Raw genomic sequence first — 20,695 nt, 5'->3', positions numbered from 1 at the left:
TATGTTTATTTATACATGCATTGTATATTATGTTCCCCTCTGGTATCTAAGAAAGTTGCATTGTTCCATATATGAATCTTTAACGATTTTTCTTGCATGTATCATATCTATTGTATCTCAAGTGCAGTCTAACATGATTTGAGCGAATAAATTGAATTGAATTTTAACAATTTAAATCTTTTTTTAGTGTTTCCCTGAATTGTTTTTAATTTCTCCAAAATTACACAAATGCTCTGTCATAGTGACTCATTCAAAGGGGTTCACAAATCACATAGAAGAAAAAAAACACTAATGAAATACAAATAACATTGTGTAACGATTACCATGTTGATTTATATAATTAGTACGCAAGTTCGCTATCTACATGTGATAAATCAAACTTTAATTTAAATCTCTCGGTTGATCGCCCGTCATCGATAACGAATTGTCGTGGTTTTTGAAAATTCCTTACGGTGTATGACCGCTGTCACCTCCTTACATAAATCTACAAGTCGATATATAAAAGTCTCTGGTTTACGCAGAACGTCACTCAGTATTAGCGGCCGCTCAAAGTGCACAGTAAGTAGTGACGTTCTATACCTTTTAGTTCCATCTGATATTGATTTAGGATTTTAAAAAAATATATCTGAAACTTTCATTTTGGGGGATTTAGCCCATGGGGGAAAAATTATATCTATAGTTTTAAATACAAGACAGAGATTTACAAGTTTGATGAAAAATTACAATTATTTTAGATAAATTTACCGTTGATCGAAATTCATTTAATGAGAAACTTTTAAGTAGTGGCGGATTGGGGCTTATGATAATGAATTGATTATAAACAGACAGTATGCAGTCATTGAGTTTGTCTTTAATTTTTTAATTGTTTATATCCTCGTTTGAATCAAATTTAAATTTCCTCAAGAAATATATTTTGATAGCACAAATTTTAACGCATGCAATGTTGAATTTGAATGGTCAACATCAGAGATTTTTAAAAAGAAAATATGGTCTAAAATACTCAAACTCAGTGGATATTAAAAAAAAAAAACACCAGAGAATAAAGATCTACATAAGAAGGTTTACTTTCGCAATGTACGTCAATAAGAAAAGCACGAAATATAGAGATTTTAAAGAAACCATGAGGGAAATTATTCTGTTTTTCTTCTTCAAATTCATAACGTTGTTTAATAGAACGTCGAAATCTGAAGCTGCAGCTTCAGACAGAGAGATAAAGTAATAAGACTTGTGTTTAAATGGAAAATTCATGAATAATGAAACAGGAACAAAGAACCTATAAGATTTGTTTGAGAGCCCTGAAATAAAAACGACTGTCTTAAAAAAAAAATCAGGAATTTGTCGTATCCAACAGCTGTAAAATATAGACCGCAGTATTGCCAATATGATAAGATATGTAAAATAATATCTGGCAATTTCAACTATAATTATTAACGAGGTATACTGGTTCATTCAATATAATATTTATGATAAACACCGTCTTTTAATAAGGATTAATGTTTATGGTGGATGTGCGCAAGAATATCATCAATAACATCACGGAGAAGGGATTTTATTTATCATAGATATTCGTATCAGAAGTGATTTTATTTTAAACATGATATTCAACTCCCTTCACATGTCTATTGTTTCCAGTTTGATGTCTTTTATTGCTGAATGTGTTCTACCAAAAGCCTGCAACGGTTCAGCTCACTCGGAGCTCCTCGCGTGGTTCGTAACCTGCAATGTGATCTCGGACGTGATGGATTCTCACAATATTGAATAATTCCATTCAAGTGATCACAAGAAAATAGTTTTCAAAACGTAAAGTATCGAAGCAGTTAAAAAGGATTTAAGTGTCTGCATCTGCTTCAATTGTCTGTTAAAATAAACATACATGTACATGTATGTGACAAGGCAATCCTTTACAAACTTCCGTGCAGTGGATAATTCGTCTTTAGCCATCTTTAAAAGCGAGGTTAAAAAAGCAGTTATTTCCGGCGACAAAATGTAAGAAATCGATACATTTTCCTACATAAATCACATCTCAGATATGTTTAAAAAGCAGCGAAATTATCCGAGTATTGCCGATTGACTTCAGCTTGGATCTTAATGCGATCATAGATATTTCGACATGGGGCGCTTATCATCCGACTCGGAGAATTAATAGGAAAATAGCTTAATACATTTGTTAATCCGATCGAGTGAAACAAAATGCGTAACTTTTATCGCTTGATAAAACATACATACATCCATACCTTTAATATTCAATATTACATGTCATGCGGCACATATAGTTTTAAGTATGTATATGTACCTAGGTTTAGTGGTGTTTCTAAGAGTGACAGGGGATGCTTACTCCTCCTAGGCACCTGATCCCACCTCTGGTGTCTCCATAGGTCCGTGTTTGCACAACTGTCTATTCTGTATTGCTTATAGGAGTTATGAGATTGATCACTGTTCGTTATCTTCACCTTTCATATATCAAGAATGTTAATAAAACTTAGTATTCTTCTCCAATCGAGATGATGTATTATGTATTAGATTCATGGGTTAATGATTCGTTTTCTTCTCTCCTGCAGAAAATGAAGCTGAAGTCCATTGTCTGTGTGTTGTTCTGTTTGCTGTTAGTGGACCCTGTGACGTCACAGAGATTCCTCGGGGCTTTATTGGGTGGACTTGCCGGCCATCACGTAATTTTTATAACATAGTTACTCATAATACATGTATAAATCAGACAGGAGCAAATCAACAAGTTTTTCGAAGGGAGGGTTTAAAATCCGCCATTGCATCGGATATTTGGTTCATTGAAAAGTTACTCCTGGGGTAGGGTAGGCTGGTTCTAAAAAAAATAAGCAAATTGAAAATTTTCATTTTGCAAAGTTAAGGTAACTCCACCCCTCTAGAATGATAGGTTCAATCTTATATTTGATTGTTGATTCTTCAATTAATATACCTTAGTAAGAAATAAAAATTATAAAAGAAGTATGTTGCGGTATCAATAATTGTGTTTATCAATTAGCACAATATATCTATAGTATCAACGTCAGAAAATTGCAATTTTCCTTAAACAGCATTATCAAAATTTCACAAAAACTTGCTGTAACGATATAATATTCAGAACAATTTCATGAAACTGCTTCTTTAAAAAATGTATACAAAATGTTTGTGAAAAATAAAGGAAATCTATTGTATAATAGACTTGATAAATAATTTAATGAAATCAGAGTTATTGCCCTTAGATTCAATATTTGAAACATATGATTGATTATTCATATATAACTTCGACTTTTTAAACATTTTATGGTTAACAAGATTTTTCACAATAACTATTGAAAAAGGCTCCAACAAAATTTTTGTTCCTGTCATGCATAAATCTTATTAAATCATCGACTTTGCAAAATAGTATGATGTCACAGGAGGGTGAAAATACCTTAAAGACAAAAAAAAAAAAGTGTAAAAAAAAATCTCCACACGGATCTAAGGTAACATTCTCTGTCCGGACTATTAACTGATAATTGACTTAAATCAAAATGTTGATTATACTTAAATACCTTAAGATTTATCTAGAACAGATGTTTAAAACAACTGCTTTTTTCTCCAAAAAAATGTAAACATATACTCAAAATGTTTATTTGTTTATGAAAATCGTATCAAATGTTAGTTGTATTGAAAATTTAGATTTGATAAATCTGTTCTCCGTTTTTATGGTCTCTTGCTCATGTCTGGTGTGGTCGGTAGCACCTATTAATTGGCAATGCGTATATTCCCACATTAAAAAAAAACAAACCATTATCATCCGTAAATGAGGGGACCACTTAACCTGCTAAAAACTCTTCCCTACCTCGGATGTGCAGTGTATCGGGCTTCCTTAAGATAGAAAAAAAAAAAAAAAAAAAAAAAAAAAAACAACAACAACAACAAAAAAAAAAACAACAACAAAAAAACCACACACACACACATGGTCGTCAATTTTTATATTTATTGATGAAGGTGAAGGGTATCTATTGTACATTATCAATCAATGGATCAATTGATAAATAAAATCAATCATTTTGATTAATCGCAGCTTTCAGGAGGGCATCCACTTGGAGCCATAGGAGGAGGTATCATCGGTAGTCAGCTGTTTAACCGGAGAGGAAGAGGCGGGAGAGGAGGAAGAGGCGGGAGAGGGCGAGGCTGGAGAGGGAGGGGCCGCGTGGGCGACTGGATGGATCGTGGGCGGAGCTGGGCACGCCCATGGACACGACGAGGAAGGAGAGATTGGAGACGGCGAGGAGACTGGTGAAGGCGGGGGTGTTTTTAAAGAACTTCGTGTGGTCAAATTTAAGAAATGGTGTGCGAGATATTTATGATCTTTTCTACAAAATAAATAAAAATATTTAAAATGAATTTTATTTTTCTTTGTTATTTACGTCCGACAGGGAAGTTATGTTGGTGGTTTCAGAATGCTATCATAGCGCCTATAATGATGTATAAATGTATGGAAGATTTTTAGTGCCACAAAGTATTTGAAAATCAAGAAAAAAATATGTTTGCTTTTGTTTGTTTTCTTTCTTGTGTGTGTGTGTGAGGGGGGGGGGGGGGGGGGGGGGTGATGTTAGACAACATATATTGGTACATCGTCTTTTCTTCGTAGTTTTCCTACTGTCCATTTTTTTTGTTTTGTGTTGCGTCTGAAATGCTTAAAATTGGGGGGGAACTATTAATGAAGGTACCGGTAAATGCTTAAAATTACAGTAGAGGAAATATTAATCAAGCTACCGGTAAACGCTTAAAATTAGAGGACATATTAATCAGGTTACCGGTAAACGCTTAAAATTAGAGAAAATATTAATCAAGCTACCGGTAAATGCTCAAAATTGAGGTAAATATTAATAAGGGTACCGGTAAATGCTTAAATTAGGGTAAATATTGATGAAGGTACCGGTAAATGCTTAAAATTAGGGTAAATATTGATGAAGGTACCGGTAAATACTTAAAATTAGGGGTGAATATTATTGAAGGTACCGGTAAGTGCTTAAATCAGGGGTAAATATTAATGAAGGTACCGGTAAATGCTTAATTTTAAGGGGACTATTTATCAAGGTATTTTCCCCATTTTTTCTCTCCTGAATTCTGAAACTACACTTAAATTAGCTAGTTGAAATGAAACCGCCACCCATTTGCACCTTGTGCAACTTTTACAGACCATACCCAAGTCAGTTCTGACAAAATATGAAACGGTCATTCTGAAGAGCGACCCCAGACACCGACGCTCATAATTAATTCAAAATAATTATTTTCCCCATTTTTTCTCTCCCGAATTCTGAAACTACACTTAAATTAGCTATTTCAAATCAAACCGCCACCCATTTGCACCTTGTGCAACTTTTACAGACCATACCCTAGTCAGTTCTGACAAAATATGAAGCATGTTTTATTACAATATTTTAAAAAGAAGTTATAGTTTCATACAAATCTCTTGGTAGAAAGTTACATACACTTTCTCTTAATGAAAATATGAAATAAAATTAATCATTGACCACACACATTTTTAGAAAATTAGATTTTTCTTATTTATACAAAGGGCAGACAACTCTTCTAAAAAGTCTTAAGTGCAAAAATGTCAGCTTCGAATCATTCACCAGTCATGTGAATTTCATCTGCTTCACTTTCATCATTATTTGACAATAAACATTTATGTTGATCTAAATCCTTCAAAATTGTTCATTATCCTTTCATTATACATGGCATACCTTAATTCAAAATATAAAGAAGTCTACATATCTATGCAGTTGCGGATTTAGAGGGGGTGGGGGTGAGTCCCCTCCCCTAGGTCTTCTTATTTCTGTCTAGAATTTGTCCCACGAGAACAGTTCCAACTCCGCTGTCTTCTATTGTAAAATATCATTTTGATTTTTAAAAAGAGAGATTTCTTATTTCGATGAAATAAGCTTGATGATCATTTGGTTTAGTATACTACATATTACATGTAATGATTGTCAAAACAAAATCTGATGACAGAATTATGGTTGGCTTCCTTTCACTCCAGATCATTGTCAAAACAAGAAGTAAGTAAACTATCATATAATAATTGATATATAAACAAGTTAATGATTTTTCCTTTCTTATTATCTGATAATGAACATTTAATAATGAACTGAAGGTGCTAAATGTGGCAAAACAAACATCAATAATGATGACATGTATTCCCTTGTACCTCCTATCCACTGTAAGAAATGTCTGGTGTCTGAACAACAGCTTTAGTGAGCATTTGGGTACCACCTGTTATTATTATCTTAAAAGTATATATGGGGTCTCATTTGCTAAGTCATTTTTGTGACTTTTCTACATATTTTGTGACTTTCTGTCCAGTGACGTTTATCCTGTGACTTTTTGTCCGTATACCAAACATGAATCCTATTTTGACTAATTTCGTGAAACTGAAACGTGTCCTTTGTAAGCAATTATAGTTGGGGCATAAGTGAACAGATATACGTTGACCTTGAAAATAAATAAATAGATATTAGGTAAATAAAGACGAAAAAAGCCGCCAGACGTTAGTTTTGTTGTCTTATGGTTTTTATTGGGAATAAGAAGGATGGCACGATCCCTCATGCCTGCTGGTTCCTATACACGATCCTGCTATATGTACATGTATATAGAGTCTATTTGGTTAAATTTTAACACAAAAAGAATTATCTCGTAATGGGAAAGTCTTCCACTTTTGTACAAAAACACCCAAAGTAAACCTCCAAGTTGTATACAGTAGATGTGTGGTTGTTCGCATATCGGAGATAATTTGAATTCAGATAATCAGAAAATATATTTGAAATAAAAGAGGGTGAGAGAAGAAACATACTATGCAAAATAGATAAATAAATAATAAAACAATGTTGAATATGTGCCTACGTATTGTTCGTAAATTGGGCGAGTGGTATTTGTACTTATGATTACGAAGGTTGGTCACGGTAGAATAACCTGGTGTTATTTTATTTACAGGTAATTGTTTACACCTGCACGTTAATCCAAGTTTAAGGCGTCTAGCTGTGCCTTGTTCACACCTGTTATCATGTGATTAAAATATAAAAGATGACTTAGGAATTGTTATGGAGATAACACTATTGTAAATATGCTTTGAATAAACAGCCATTGTTTTCAAGTTGTTTATTCGTTATTAGATATCTTAGACATAATTCAGAAATCTTATGCATTAAAATATCAATTTTGGAGTTGGATAATACAAGTTAATTTGTATCTTTCAAGTTATGATGTGCATACGAAACAGAAAACTGAGAAGGGGGTTTATTATTACTATGGATTTAAAACCAGTAGGGCACCGCTTCGAGTTAAATACCACGCATGCGCAGAAGCCGATGATCCGAGTCGGTTCTTTTCCCTATATATTCTATTAAGAGCGACCCTGGTCACCAGCGACCGCCACCACGGTTACACCGGCAAATGCTTAAAATTATGGGAAAATATTTACTAGTTTATGATTTAATCAAGTTTAGAAATTGAGGAAATCATTAATCAAGGTAAATATTTAAAATTAGATTTTTGTTTTGAAAATTTTCAAATTTCCTTATATACGTGTACTTAAAACATGAAGTTTTAGTAGTAGCAACCATACTCCCCTCGAGATCCGCCACTGAGAATGAATTAGAAATTTAGATCATAGGAACGATTTTGGGAAGTGAAGATGCAATACTTGTACAGTTGGACATTCCGTATTGGATTCTTCATTGAATGCTTTAAGTCATTTGTTATCAATTCAAATTTTAGATACATGTACAATTACATTCACAATGGGCCTCGTATACGTATTCACGACATCTCCAGTTTAGATTGTTTCCCCTTACACACACGCCCTGACCTTCACAAAGGCTGACCAACAATTATACGTTTTCCAAGTGATTAGAATTAAACCCGCTGAATCGGGCAATTAAAAAATGAACATTTTTGTTTTCATTTTTCGTTTCGGTGACATAACATTATCTTTTTTAACAATATACAAACATTTCGGTGGTACATTTAGATGCAATCAATTGTAAGAGGCAAGTTAGCTGCAATAATGTAGCCCTATCCAATTTTTTTTTATTCTGACGTTTTCGGGATAGGGCTACGGAGAGGTTGCCTATAACGGATCACTTCGTGGTTTAGCGTCGATAGTTGGTATCCGAGTTCGAGTTAAATCTATTATATAACATGAATAGTGGTACCATATATAACTTAAACTATTGTATATATCATTTCTCAATAAGCACTTAATAAATAGGAATTATTGTTGTTTGTTAATGAGCACACTTGTCGCCTTTACCGGATCATTTTCTCCATTACCGAATCACGTGATTTACAGTTGAGCATTTTTGTTAGGGACAATGTCAACATGCATTTTTATGTCGTAATAAACACGAAGAAAGAAATGATGACACAAATATTCTTTTGTGTGACCTTAACATGAATTATTCAATATTTTACCCGTCAATATATGGAAATTTAAAAAAGAATATCGGGTAATGCAGTTGAAAACGAAAACGGGCTACATGACAATTTCAAAAAATTACCATATATCCATAAAAGGTTTAATAAATCACAATTACCCAGTGTGTGTTTGTAAAGTTAAATTACTTTAAAGTCAGTCTAATTCATCGTAAACATTTATTCAAGAAATGCAAATTTACATATAGCCTATACTGGGATAGCCCAGCTGTCAATCATTTTAAATTGAATTCCATTTAAAAGGACCTCTTTCATTGGAGAAAATTTGCAAACAATTCCCAAAATTTCTCAATTTCGAGACAATGTTGCCAGATATATTTCTAAAATGATAACCTACTGTCAAAAACACAGAAAAGGTCCTCTGCTATTAAAACAAAAACCTGGGTGATTGTATGTTAATTAAACATTTTTCAATCTAAACAAATAATTCAATAAATTTCTCATTCTAAAAGGGCCCCGTCCTCAAAACTAGTGAGCTCCCTGAATAATATCGAGAAATAAAATAGATAATTTATGTACAAGATTGATCACTGTTCGTTATCTTCACCTTGCATTGTACAAAAAAACTGACATATCTATAAGTCAAGTTCAGAGGCTGTTTATCATCTATAAAGTATACAATTTCATCGCATCCCCCTATTTTAATTGTGATAAAATTGTCTTCAATTTATCAAATAAAGTTGAAGCATTCACATTTTCAAGTATGTATTTGCAGGGAAGCACAACACCACCCCCTTCCTCATTTGGCTCGGGCCATGGAGGAAAACTTGCTACTGGCTGTCCTGTCACCTCGGCAAATATTTCGCCGCCATTATCCAAAATGTTACGAAAATTCGGCAAACTTCGGCAGATTCCGTTACTCTCCGGTATCCTACATCTAGCTAGATTAGATTTAGATTTAGTTAGATGGAATCGACCGGGGTGATCGGAAAGGTTTATACGTAGGTGACGTAATGAGACTCGATGGGGAGTTTGTCTTGTACATACATAACGAGCGTGACGTCACAAAAGACTACAGATCACGTGTTCTTTTTTATACATTTGCTCATAAGATACAAAAGACTGAAAACAAAGACACCTGTAAAACTCCACCCCGTGACCATCCAAAACACAAACACCCACGATCCTGTTACGTCACGGACTGCCCCTGAAAAAAAGAGCAACATATCTCAAATGATTTGAATTTACCAAATTTTCAAACGTTGTTTTTAAAACCATCCTAATTATTCTGATTGAATATTTTTCTTGTAGACCTGCATAAAGTTCACAATCATCGATGTATGTAGCAGGTCTATAATATACCATACAAACAAACACCCACCCCCTTCCAAATGAAACGAAGAGAAAACGATCGTATACCCTTGTATTTTTTGACGTCATACAAAAGTCATCAGCGCGAAATTCGAGAATTTCGAAAAGAATTTTGAACAGATTAAATCATATGTCAGATTAAAAAAAAAAAAAATACCGTGAAGGTTCAAATAAGGGGCTGTAAGCAAACACTTCTTTTGTTGCACCTCAACATAGGCTAACACTGACGTATATGAGGAGATTTTTTTTTTCAACTTTAAGGAAAGACAATAATGAAACTTCATTGACTTGATTTTATCAGATTTGTAAAAGTATTTCGATTTATGTTTTTTTGATTCGGAGAATTGCTTTGTAAGCTCATCTTTAAGGAATTGAAATGAGTTTCAGTACCAATCTACACTTTACAGAAATACTAGTACATATATGTATATCGACAGACATAAAATAAAATAACAAAACGCATGCGCACTGACCCGCTATTGTAGGATTAATCAGGGTGGAGAAGGAAATAGAGAATGCCACGTAACTCCATGTCGTGTGTAGTTTTTCCCGCCCAAGTTCCTCGGCCAACATAGAAATTTGTGTCCCCACAAACCCGCCTGTCATCAATCCCATCATGCCACACAACGTGACAAAAGCGTAGAATGTTTCCATGTAAATGGTTGTCATGACGCTGAAAGAAAACAACAGAAGACACAATTGGTACAAGTGCACCCGTCGAGAGAAAAACGCGGTTGAGATGAAACCAGATGAGACCCTCCCGACAAGATCCATAGCGCCGACGATCGACACACACAAAGCGCCCTCTGACTCAGTGAATCCGAACTCTTCTGCTAGTGAAGGTGTGAAATTGAAAACACAGTGGTGGGAGAGTATCGCCAGAAATACTCCTATATTGAGGATGTGGAAAGTGGGATTTTTCAATATTTCACAATCAAAACACGATTGCTTGTCTTTGTTCTCTGAATTGGTGGTTTTCTCTAAGATGATAGGAATGGAATCCATGCTAGCTAACTCAATTGCACTGTCATGACTTCGATGGCGTTTTATGTCTGAAGGACACGTGACAGTAGAATTCATTTCAGACAACTCTATTTCTTTGACAGTTTTGTCATCTACGCAAAATGGCTCTTTTGTTCCCACACCTTCCAGAGAGTTACAATGATTCAACGCCCGTTCTGTAGATCTGTTAAGGAGACCATTTTCGTAATCCTCCAACTCACTCTCATTGGATTTGTATAGATCCATCGCTATATCATTAGTATTATCAACTAGTAATACCCCTGCCTCGTAACATTTGCCTCTTCCCTTTTCCCACCATGACACTGGTAAAAACAGCAAAGCACAAGCACAGACATTAAGCATTATGGCTCCCATGATGAAGAAACAACCTTGAATCCCATACTCGTCCATGAGAAATCGCATCAAGTTCGGAAAAATGAAACTTCCAAATCCTGACCCGGACGATGTCAACCCTAAAGCTATGGCTAAACGTTTTTCAAAGTACAGGCCCGGGAAAACGAGGGAGGGTCCTAGAATAATCCCGAATCCAATTCCTGAAAAGAGAAATTTTTCCGTGCAGTCAAAACGTTCATGTTTAGGATAGAATTGTCTTAATTATACCCGCACTTTTAAAAGAAAGTTGTTTCTCTGGTCCGTCCGTCCGTCTGTCACACTTTTTTCTTCCACAAACTCCTCGGTTATTTTAAGCAGTAAACAATCAATATTTTGGAATATCATAGGCAGTGTCCTGTAGATGGAAAATAAGGTTTAACAATTTTCATTTTTATCCAGGCCCAATTGGGGTTGAAAATTTACAAAAAAAACTAGGTAAAATGTCAATGTCAAAATCACAAGGTCAACAAATTTAGTATCGTTAGAAAGGTCTTTTCGCAAGAAATATACATGCCAAATATGAAAGCTCTAACTTTTAAGGTGTAAAAGATCTGATCAAGGTTAAAGTATTTTGCTACAGCCAAACATACAGACGGACAGGTCAAAAACTATATGCCCCCGAATATTCGATTCCGGGTGCATACAAATCTTCCTTCCAAAACTCCTTTTCAAACATAATTCATGATTTATTAAGTTATGCATTTTCTCCTTTATTAAGTTATGAATGAATTATATGAATGTAAGAGGCCAGTTTGATTAAATCAGTAGTATACATGATCACTAATGTCACATGTAGCCAGCGCCATATGTATGTACATGTATAAAGTACAACATCAGAGATCGAGATGAAAAATGTAATTTCTGACAATTTAGTGGCAATGTACAGTGTATTCCCCCCAGCGGTCATATTCTCATCTGAGCATTTTATGCTTAATTTGATGAGGTATATTCAAGTAAATTATAGAATAACTATAGATGGTTTTCATATGACGTATTTTGACCCCGAGTTATTCCCCTTGGCCGCCATCTTGTAGGTCAAACTGGTGGATTTTCCTCTTTGGGCAACCAATTTCAAACATGTAAAGCAGAAATATTTGGGGGGAAATCTTTGCAATACTGCAATTATGAAGTAAAAGATGCATTAACAAATGTATATTATTAAGAAAAACAGTTTATCTCCACCTCAGTGACCAGAATAACAAGGCTGATTTTGGTTGAATAATGAAGGAATCCGGGCATGTTAACCTACAATATGGTGGCCAATGGGAAATAACTCTTGCTTAATCGCTTCGATGGTAAACCATCTATTGTAGATTCTTTGCTAGTTACATAAGTACGACGCCTCGGAGAGTATATTTAAAGGCAAACACTTGTGTGTGTTTAGTGCGGGAGATCGAGAAACACGTGTGAACAGTCTAACAAGTTTAATAAAGATGGCAGTCAAACAAAATACAGTGCATTCTGGGAATAGTTCAATACACACATGAAATATCGCGGGAAATTCAAACTGAGAAATAATCTTTAAATGTATTATGCTATTAATATATTATAAACATCTCCTTCCTTAAGATTATAAATCTCAAAAATTTATCTTTACCAAAATTAGGAATAGTTGAAGCAAAAATAGATGTACAGTACATAGGAATTGAATTTTTCAATGTATCAAAATATCTTTATATAATGATTAGAGTTGACTGTCTTTATAACATAATTACATAGAACTGTGTAATGTCTCTATTCACTTCCAGTGAAATGTGCAAAAATGAATACCATGTACATTAAAGTAAATGAATAGCAAAATAGCAAAACTGTTCAAAATGTCTGACATGACTTATGAATAAATTCACAGCAAATAGTCACTTAGGTATTTGGGGCGTTTTATTTCGCGACCACTACGCCTTACGGTAGCTGGTGGAGTGCTACTCTGTGGAATGTTCGTAACAGGTACACTCGGAGTTTCATTGGTAAGTGGTGTGGTTGTTTCGGTACACAGCGATTCCTCTGAATTCTGGTTCCCCATCGGAATTTCCGGTTCCGGTTCCATAGCGGAAGAACACTGAAAATCACTTGGCACAGATGAATCTTGCATTTCATCATTGACATGAAGCAAGTGCTTACGATTTCTCCTGAGGTCTCCACTGAGAGTTTTCACAAAGTATGAGCGGTTCGCGTAATCAGCAGATGTGACGATTCCTGCCTCATCCCAATACTTTTCTTTATCAGTTTTCACCCTCACACGGTCACCTACGTAAAGTGGTTTTAAAGTGCGAGCTCCATGCATACGATTGAAGTTTACACGCATCCTGTGTTTGGATTGTCTGTCCTTTCCCCTAACTTTTCCTAGGTCCGGCCATCCAGGCTCTAGTTGGTCAGAACAAATCGGAACGGTAGTTCTGATTTTACGTCCCATGATGAGTTCAGATGGACTAGTACCTGTCGCATGTACGGGGGTACTGCGGTAAGCCATTAGGGCTAGAAATACATCCGGCTGTTTGAGTATTCGTTTGGCTACTTTAACCGCACTCTCTGCCTCTCCATTTGCTTGAGGATAATGAGGACTGGAGAATGTATGATGAAATCCATAATCAATCGAAAACTGTCTGAATGATTTCGAACTGAACTGTCCACCGTTATCACTAACAAGTTCCTCGGGTATGCCCCATCTGGCAAACATATTCTTTAATTTGCCAACTACGTGATTACTTGTGATATTGTCCAGGTAGGCAATCTCCAAATACCGAGAAAAGTAATCCATCACTACAAGGTAATTTTTGCCCTGTAATTCGCAAAGATCAGCTCCAACCCTTACCCAGGGACGACTAGGAAGCTGAGTAGTTTTAAGTGGCTCACTACGCTGTGACGGACGGTTGGTATTACAAAACTCGCAACACCTGATCAAATGTTCCAAATCACTTGATAATCCAGGCCACCATACTGATGACTTTGCACGCTCTCTTGACTTGTTCAGTCCCAAATGGCCTGTATGTATCGCTGCGAGTACATCAGCTCTCAGGGATTCTGGAATCACTAGTCTGTCTCTATAGAACACTATAACATCAGACACTGAGAATTCGAATCTTGGCGCGAAATATGGTTTCAACTCCGCATACAATGAATTTTCTTTTTGCGGCCAACCTTGCATAGTGTATCTCATGACGTCAGGTAGAATCGGATCTGAAGATGTTTCGTTACGAATTTCTTCCAATTTCTTATCTGATAATGGTTTCGTATTGACCACGGACGCTACGTATGCGGTAACATCTTCAACAGTATTGCTTTGATCACTGATATTGAGAGGACTTCTCGAAAGCGTATCCGGAACCACGAGCTGTTTTCCTGGAACATGTTTCGCTACGACATTGTACCTACGTAATCTCATCAGTAATCTCTGGCATCTCAATGGCGCTTTATTGAGATCTTGAGTATTAATCAGCGGTACTAACGGCTTATGGTCCGTAATCAGTTCGAATGATCCAATTCCCATGAGGTATCGGTCGAATTTCTCGCATTCCCACACTCCGGCCAAACATTCCTTCTCAATTTGCGCATATTTACGCTCTGCCTCGGTAAGTGTGCGAGACGCAAATGCGATTGGTTTAGTCTCTCCATCCACAACTTGAAATAGCGCTGCACCGATACCGAAACTACTTGCATCCGCACTAACGATAGTGGGTCGAGTCATATCGTAAAATGCAAGTACTGGCGCTTCTGTAATGAGTTTCTTCACACGGTCAAACGCACTTTGCTGAGATTCATCCCAAGTCCACGCTGTGTCTGATTTTAACAGATTATTGATAGGGTTCATGATACTGGATAGATCAGGAACAAATCGACCAAGATAATTGATCATCCCGATAATACGACGCAACTCACTGATGTTAGTCGGTGGTGGCAAATCCAGAATAGAGCGCACACGTTCTGGACTAGGTTGAACACCATCTTTCGAGATGATGTGTCCAAAATATTCAATTTTCTCCTTTCGATATTCGCGCTTGTTGGGATTTAGCTTGATCCCTGCATCTCTAATACGATCCAATGCTGCTTTTAATCTGCGGTCGTGTTCATTGCGTGAAGATCCATAGATGATGACGTCATCTATTATCGACTCTACGACTTCCAACCCAGATAGTACTTCTCCCATGCGCCTTTGGAATATCTCGGGTGCTGACGAGATTCCGAACGGTACGCGCGTGTAACAGTACCTTCCAAAAGGAGTAATAAATGTAGTCAATTTTTGACTGTCCTCGTGCAGTTTAAGTTGATGAAATCCTGATGCTGCATCCAATTTAGAGAATATGGTCGCTTCGCTTAATTTCGGAGAGATATCGTCCAGATTCGGTAGCATGTAGTACTCACGTTTAACGGCTTCGTTAAGACGCTTCAGATCGATGCAAATACGCACATCACCGTTTTTCTTTGTTGCTGGAACAATTGGTGCACACCAGTCAGTAGGTTCATTAATTTTACGAATGATACCATCATTTTCTAGTTTATCGAGTTCTGCTTTCACTTTCGGCATAAGAGCGAACGGTATTCGTCGAGCAGTCGTAACACAATACGGTTGCGCATCAGATCGGAGAACAATTTTCACTGGGTCACCTTTCATAGTACCGTGATGTTCTATGACACTTCCTATCTTCTGAATGAGACCCATGGTAGACGCAACTGATCTTGATAGAAGATTATTCTGAGAGTCGGTGCTTGGAATCACAACTACGTGAAATGAATAAGGATGATTCTTATGTCGAGTAGTAACCTTGAATTTTCCAAGTGAGTGAAGATCACCGTTTGGCGTTTGTAGTTTGCTGTTGTTCACATGTAATTTTGGTTGAAATGGTAGCGATTTGTACGTGTATTCTGACATGATGGAAATGTCAGCACCAGTATCAATCTTGAACGGAATCTCTGAACCACAAACTTTAAGTTTAACAAACCACGGTTCTCCCTCGTTGCACGCGGTCACTGAACCTAGAAAGTAGTCATGATGATCATTGTCGTCGTCGACAATTTCACGAACACCGGCAACAGTGTTGGAACGACAGCACACTGCGAAATGATTCCTACGGTTGCACTTTCTGCATCGCCGTCCATGAGCTGGGCACTGACCCTCGTAATGTTTACGATTGCACGCTCCACACAACGGTAAATTCGCATTCTGTCGGTTCTGATTATTAGATCCTCTGCCGCGACTAGACTGTCCACCGCGAGTCCGTTGCGCACCTCTTCCACGATTTACTTGGTGTGGCGGATCTTGAGTGTGACGTTTCACCCGTACCGCATCCAAATTTTTGGATTGTAGATCTCTAATTTGAGATTTCACTAATTCAGAATTCCTGGCAATTTCTGACGCTTTCTCAAGAGTCAAATCCTTGGTTAGCTGCAGTTTCTCTGATAGTCCTTTGTCGTTGATGCCAATAACAAGCTTTAAGTCTATCTCGGATTGCCTCGGATCTGTTAGCAAAATCACAATGTTCTGAGAGTTCATGCAGTGAACGAATAAAAGTTTCGACTGATTCTCCTTGAGCTTGCGATCTCAGGTGGAATTTGGCCCTTTCGTGAATCACGTTACGTTTGGGTACAAAATAGTCATCGTACTTCTTCAGAATTACCTCGAACTTTGTCTCATCTTCCCCGTCACCAAATACGAAAGACTTAACTATGTGTTCCGCCTGCAGTCCCATGGCATATATCAATGAACTAATTTGGATGGCTTCATCCTCCTTGTCAAGTTTCGTGGCGGTTCGGTACCTGCAAAATCGCTGTTTCCACTCCGGCCACTCGCTTGGTCGGCTAAAGTCGAACGATTCTGGCAGGTTGAAATTAGGCATAATGGTTCAGAATATCGGAAATGTCACCTGAAAAACACTTACAGTCTCTAGGCGTTTCCTTACTGTGTTAAGTCTTCTGACACCATGTTTAGTGCGGGAGATCGAGAAACACGTGTGAGCAGTCTAACAAGTTTAATAAAGATGGCAGTCAAACAAAATACAGTGCATTCTGGGAATAGTTCAATACACACATGAAATATCGCGGGAAATTCAAACTGGGAAATAATCTTTAAATGTATTATGCTATTAATATATTATAAACAGTGTGCGGGTACTACTGTTGTATGACCGTATCTACTTTTAAATTTTCGCACTGCCCTCCCAACCATACACGTGTATCTTACACGCACTATCAAGAAGGAAGCTGCAAGGGACAAGCAGTGAAAATAGAGGCACTGTTTATTAATGTGTTAAAACTTGTATGTGAAGCATCATTAACATTTACCACAATGTATTATTCAGTAATTCATTTTCTTTTCTATTTTTATCCTCATGATCTATAATAAAATTACTGCATAATAAATATCATAATTGTAAATATGGCCATGGTCATGTGTGTATGAGAAATGTGTAGCTTTTCGCGTCACCTTGAGGGAGAGTTTTCACTCTGAAATATATATAGTTCTACTTAAGGCCACAGTTTTTTAATTTATTGGTTTACAGATTTTAAAAATAAAATTTAGGGTCGGTCGGGAGGAAAAAAAATTCTGGATCGGCCGCTCATGTGTGAACAACAAGTTAAATTTCTGGATCCGCCGCGGATCTGTGAACAATAAGTTAAATTTCTGGATCCGCCGCTAATGTGTGAACAATAAGTTAAATTTCTGGATCCGCCGCTTATGTGTGAACAATAAGTTAAATTAAGCAAATCAAAAAATAATCTCGTTGTATAATGTATAAAAACTAATTTCTAGAATTTCTAAGAGAAAAGACGCCCCCATATGAGCGAAAAATTCTCGAGAGGGATGTTAAACAATTCAAAATACAATCAATCAATCAAACAATCTAGGAGAAAGGTTTTGTGGATGTTAGGGTATATAACATACCAATCAAAAAGAACCACCATTCTCTCAATATACCTGTTAAGAGCCCGTACGTGAGGAAGAAGACTTCGATGCTGGATACAAAGCCAGTGGTCACCAGGCCAAGAGCAGTGACCAGTCCACCAATAAAGATCACGGGTCTGTGACCAAACCTTTGACTCATAGCAGTTGATATAGGGGCTGAGGAAGACAAGGTCAAAGGTCAAAAGAAACGACCGCTGAAATAATACCTACCGATAATAAATTACTGTCTCCTGTACTCTTTCGAATTGATATTTTGACCTCTCTCTCTCTGCCTCTCTCTCTCTCTCTCTCCACTCTCTTTCTTTCTCACTCCCTTCCTCTCTTCAATCAGGAAACTGCATATAAATGTAGATAATGAGATAAAACCAGTTTCAATAATTGAAATTTGCTTGCTTTATTAAGATAGATATCAAATGTACTCTTCATATATTTTCTTCATATTTTTTTTTTTACGGATATGATATCTTAATTATAGGTGGAGGCCTCCGTGGCCGAGTGGTTAGAGCATCGAGCTCAAAATCACACGGCCTCTCACCTCTGTCTGTGCGAGTTCGAATCCCGTTCGTGCCGGTAAGTGAGAAAGTTTCCCAGTTTACTTTCTGAAGGTCGGTAGTCTCTTCCCAGGTACATTGTATCTGGGTTTTCTCTTCCACCAATAAAAAAAACTGGGCGTCACCAGATAACTGAAAAATTGTTGAGTGTAGGGAAAACATCAATCAATCAATTAATTAAAGCTACCCTGTCTGTCCCCCTCTTTCTCCAAACATACTCAGCGCTAGATGAAGGTAGCCACACAGAGACTGAGATGACGTCAGCACGCTGGTGGGTACATCAAACTTTCTAGAGAGTTCCACCAACAGTACGCCGAAGGATTTCAGCGTGCCCACAACCATTCCAATCGTGCAGAATGCTCCTACAAAGAACAATTCAGTTCACCTATCTATCTATCATCTTTTATCTTTTTTCTGAGTCATAGGACCACTGCAGTGGTCTAGAGGTAGAGCGTTCGCCCCGCATGCGGGAGGTGGGTGTTTGAATCCCCACCGTGACAGACCAAAGTCGTTAAAACAGTGACAATTCCATTGCCAAACGCTCGGCATCAGGCGTGAATGTCACGGGTCCTCGGAGTTTACCTTAAAAATGAATGTCCCGTGTCACAGTAGGAATGCTAGAGAACCCTCACTGCTCAGTGGCCGTAAATGCCGAGAAAAGTCTAAACTTGAAGTCCTTCACCAATATTGATGACGTCTCCATATGAGTAAAAAATTCTCGAGAGGGAGACTTTAAACAAGATACAATTAATCAATCTGAGCCATTGGAATTGATCTGTTTAGTTAAATGTATTGCTTACAGTGTTTGGCTTTCACAACACTACATCAAGATGACAATTAGATGTTTATATGAATTCAAGTGAATTTAATTCTGACGTATCCATACAGCGATAGCTAGCTATAGGATAACATGCTGTTACTATTTATATATATGATAGCTAGCTATAGGATACCACGCTGTTACTATTTATATATATGATAGCTAGGTATAGGATACCACACTGTTACTATTTATATATATGATAGCTAGGTATAGGATACCACGCTGTTACTATTTATATATATGATAGCTAGTTATAGGATACCATACTGTTACTATTTATATACATGTATATGTTAGCTAGCTATAGGATTCCACGCTGTTACTATTTATATACATGATAGCTAGCTATAGGATACCACGCTATTACTATTTATATACATGATAGCTAGCTATAGAATGCCACACTGTTACTATTAATATATATGATAGCTAGCTATAGGATACCACGCTGTTACTATTTATATACATGATAGCTAGCTATAGGATACCATACTGTTACTATATATATACATTGTATATATATATATATATATATAAGATATATATATGCGCCAATCTGAAGCATTCGTTATTCCGGAACAATCGTATAGGACACTCGTCGATCGTAATATCAGTCAAGTATTTCATTGTGACATTTGTCCATATATGTCACTTGTAGCCTGAAAATGTACTAAATTGAATTCTGTAAAAACGGTATTTCAGTGCACAAGTGGCGTTGAATGTTGAAACTAGCGTAATAGATAAAACGAAATAATTATAATCACCTGTTGCCTTGTCCGATTGCACACAGGTACATATGTGAAAGTTATCATATAATCGAATTAAAAATACTCACCCACAACTACCATCCACGCCCAGCCCCGGTCCAAAGGCACGCGAGATCTCGCGGTATGCGAGGAACTGTTTACCATTGCCTGTTGGTTCCCATGTATTGAAATAAACACGCGGAGATGAATCCTGTTGTATGGCTGATAATGACTCGTTCTGTCGATACCAAGGTCACGGTAACGGTACACATGACACACATCTTGTTCATGAGTCAAGTTGAAATGTTCTTAGTTACTGTTTTCAATTCATGCTATGTTATGCAATCATAACGGACTCCCTATCTTCACCTACTAGTCATATGTTCTTATACAATTTATTAATTATTTTATTGATATTTAAATATTTGTAAAGCGTAAAATCCAAATTGCTCTAAACGCTTTACGAATTAAATTCATTGTTATTATCATTACTACACAATCTCGTGGGGATCCG

At 36.8% G+C, this 20,695-nt stretch overlaps 2 protein-coding genes across 5 annotated transcripts; one reads left to right on the top strand and one right to left on the bottom strand.

Annotated features, from left to right (window-relative positions):
• Positions 1–506: 506 nt before the first annotated feature.
• Positions 507–4,368, top strand: LOC125662844 (uncharacterized). Its single transcript, XM_048895196.2, has 3 exons — positions 507–558; positions 2,559–2,669; positions 4,046–4,368. Exons 2-3 carry the CDS (start codon positions 2,562–2,564, stop codon positions 4,262–4,264), a joined length of 327 nt encoding a protein of 108 aa, XP_048751153.1. The 5' UTR covers positions 507–558; positions 2,559–2,561; the 3' UTR covers positions 4,265–4,368.
• Positions 4,369–9,473: 5,105 nt separating this feature from the next.
• Positions 9,474–20,487, bottom strand: LOC125662444 (monocarboxylate transporter 14-like). Of its 4 annotated transcripts, XM_048894662.2 has the most exons (5): positions 20,271–20,487; positions 18,831–18,974; positions 18,074–18,217; positions 10,245–11,327; positions 9,474–9,607 (listed from the first exon to the last, which is right to left on the bottom strand). In XM_048894662.2, the coding sequence occupies exons 1-5, from the start codon at positions 20,344–20,346 to the stop codon at positions 9,480–9,482; spliced, it is 1,575 nt and encodes a 524-aa protein (XP_048750619.1). In that variant the 5' UTR covers positions 20,347–20,487; the 3' UTR covers positions 9,474–9,479. The 4 variants fall into 4 exon arrangements, with proteins under 4 accessions (XP_048750619.1, XP_048750621.1, XP_048750622.1 ...); XM_048894664.2 differs by lacking the exon at positions 18,074–18,217 and having other exon boundaries at positions 20,271–20,481; XM_048894665.2 differs by lacking the exon at positions 20,271–20,487 and having other exon boundaries at positions 18,800–18,931.
• Between the last annotated feature and the right edge of the window lie 208 nt (positions 20,488–20,695).

This window comes from Ostrea edulis, chromosome 8 (genome assembly GCF_947568905.1).
Source record: "Ostrea edulis chromosome 8, xbOstEdul1.1, whole genome shotgun sequence".
Taxonomy (NCBI): Eukaryota; Metazoa; Mollusca; class Bivalvia; order Ostreida; family Ostreidae; genus Ostrea; species Ostrea edulis.
This window is presented reverse-complemented; position numbering and strand designations above follow the sequence as displayed.

Bases quoted from the DNA above. Each gene is read 5' to 3' on its own strand.
- LOC125662844 (XM_048895196.2), top strand. From the start codon at position 2,562: ATGAAGCTGAAGTCCATTGTCTGTGTGTTGTTCTGTTTGCTGTTAGTG. The intron at 2,670-4,045 runs GTAATTTTTATA...GATTAATCGCAG, and splicing joins GTGGACTTGCCGGCCATCAC to CTTTCAGGAGGGCATCCACT.
- LOC125662444 (XM_048894662.2), bottom strand. From the start codon at position 20,346: ATGGTAAACAGTTCCTCGCATACCGCGAGATCTCGCGTGCCTTTGGAC. The intron at 18,218-18,830 runs GTATGTTTGGAG...TGTCTTCCTCAG, and splicing joins CTACCTTCATCTAGCGCTGA to CCCCTATATCAACTGCTATG. The intron at 11,328-18,073 runs GTATATTGAGAG...TTCTCTTTTCAG, and splicing joins CACGTACGGGCTCTTAACAG to GAATTGGATTCGGGATTATT.